The sequence below is a fragment of the Chaetura pelagica genome, unplaced genomic scaffold (genome assembly GCF_000747805.2).
Source record: "Chaetura pelagica isolate M959 unplaced genomic scaffold, ChaPel_1.0 scaffold270, whole genome shotgun sequence".
Classification (NCBI taxonomy): Eukaryota; Metazoa; Chordata; class Aves; order Apodiformes; family Apodidae; genus Chaetura; species Chaetura pelagica.
In genome coordinates this window covers 497911-499756 of record NW_009951925.1, presented here as the reverse complement: position 1 = coordinate 499756, position 1846 = coordinate 497911, and the positions used below count along the sequence as shown (strand labels likewise).

The 1846-nt window shown below is 65.9% G+C and overlaps 1 protein-coding gene across 1 annotated transcript in view; it reads left to right on the top strand.

Annotated features, from left to right (window-relative positions):
* ADAM15 (ADAM metallopeptidase domain 15) overlaps nucleotides 1-1846 on the top strand; it is a 28297-nt gene that overhangs the window by 11883 nt on the left and 14568 nt on the right. Inside the window, exon 17 of the mRNA XM_009996249.1 lies at nucleotides 1662-1819. Within this exon, the coding sequence (XP_009994551.1) occupies nucleotides 1662-1819 (158 nt within the window). The remainder of the gene's footprint in view (nucleotides 1-1661; nucleotides 1820-1846) is intronic.

Sequence of the window (1846 nt, the reverse complement as noted above, 5' to 3'; positions counted from 1 at the left end):
GAGCCACCGGGCAGCCCCGGGGTATACGGAGATTGTGAGTACCCCCGGTGGTGCTGAACCCCGGGCAGTACCGAGCCACCAGGTGGTACCGAGTCACCGGGTATCCCCGAGGGGTTTCGAGCCACCATCGGGCATCCACGGCAGCACCGAGCCGGTGAGTACCCCCGACGGTGCTGAGCCCCGACCAGTACCAAGCCAGTGAGCACCCCTGGTGGGACCGAACCGGTGAAGGTATCCCCAGGTGATACCAAGTCAGTGAGGACTCCCTGGTGGCACCCAGCCCCGGGCAGCACCGAGCCACCAGGCATCCCCAGAGGTACCACGACGCTGGGCAGTGCTGGTGGCATCAGGGCCCGGGTGCTGTGGGGCAGGTGAGAAACCCAGGTGACACAAAGGTCTGGGTGGCACCAAGCCAACGGGCAGCCCTGGTGGCACTGCGTCCCCAGTGGTCACAACCCGATGGACACTCAGTGCTGCAAAGTCCCTGGTGGTACCAGCCTGCCCAAGGCCTGGCATGCTTGCTGGGCATGGGGCTGGTGGGCACCAAGCCTGGGGTCACCTTGGGGGGCATCAAGCTGGTGGATGGTACCACCAGGGCTGCAAGTCCCAATGGTGATGTCCCTGCTGGTGGGGGCTGTAGGGCACAGCCCCTGCCTGGCCCGGGATGCTGCCCCCAGGCTCTGCCACCAGCACTGGGCTGGGGACCAGCCCCATCCCCTCTCCAACCTCCTCCATTTTAGGCATTTTTCAGTTCGTGGCTGGGTGGGCTGGGCTGGTGACTGTATTCCCCCATGGTGGTCCCCTGTCCTCAGCTCAGCCAGGTGGGTCCATGCCAGGCAGGGCTGGGGATACCAGTGCTGTTCCTCTTGGCAGTGGGGACCTGTGGGGTGGGAGATGTGGGAACTCACCACCCAGGGGTGCCCTGGGCAGAGGGGTGTGAGTGCCCTTGCAGGGTCAGGGCAGAGCTCTGGCCCCCGCAGCCCTCAGCCGTGCCCAGGCTCGTCCTGGCCAGCATTGCCTGCCACGCTAGCCGGGGGAGGGCACAGCCTGAGCCTGCACCGGGGTTCGAGGTGGCTGGGGTCCCCTCCCAGTCGAACAGGGTGACCGTGACATCCCTGCCATGGGCTGGAGCAGGATGAGGCCAGGGGACACAGGGCTGAGGTCACCACTCTGCTGAGGAGGGGCAGAGGGGCTCCGGCTGCACCACCTGCCCCAGACAGGCAGGACTAAGTGTGTGTATATATGTGTGCATGTGTGTGCACATTTGTGTGCATGTGCACACGTGTGCCTGCCGAGGTGTCTGCTCTACCCCAGCCTGGCTTCCTGCAGCTCCTGCCATGGTTGGGCTCCCTCCCCCTCCAGCAGAGCCCCCGGTGGCCCCTGCCCCGGCCAGCCCTGCAGACCCCTGCCGGGGTGTCAGCGCTGATCAGTGCTGGAGGCGGTGAGGCGGGTGCCGGGGCGGGGGGCTTTGTGTTCCCCCTGCCTGCAGCCACTGAGCCCATTCAGCTCCAGTGGCCTGCAGCTAATCCGGCCTGATGCCTGGTTGTGTGGCACAGCCAGGTGCCCGGTGGCCGTTTTGGTCAAAGCCTGGACAGTTGCTCTGCTGGGGGAGGGACGGTGGGACCCCCGGCACCTGCTCCCCAGCTCACCCTGCCCGGCAGGTTCCTGAGGGACGACTACACCATCAAGGTGGCCATCAATGATTACCTGGACATCTACTGCCCACACTACGAGGGGGCTGTCCCCACTGGACGGGCAGAGACGTTCACGCTCTTCATGGTGGACCAGGAAGGCTACCGCAGCTGCCGGGAGACCCATGGTGCCTTCAAGCGCTGGGAGTGCAACC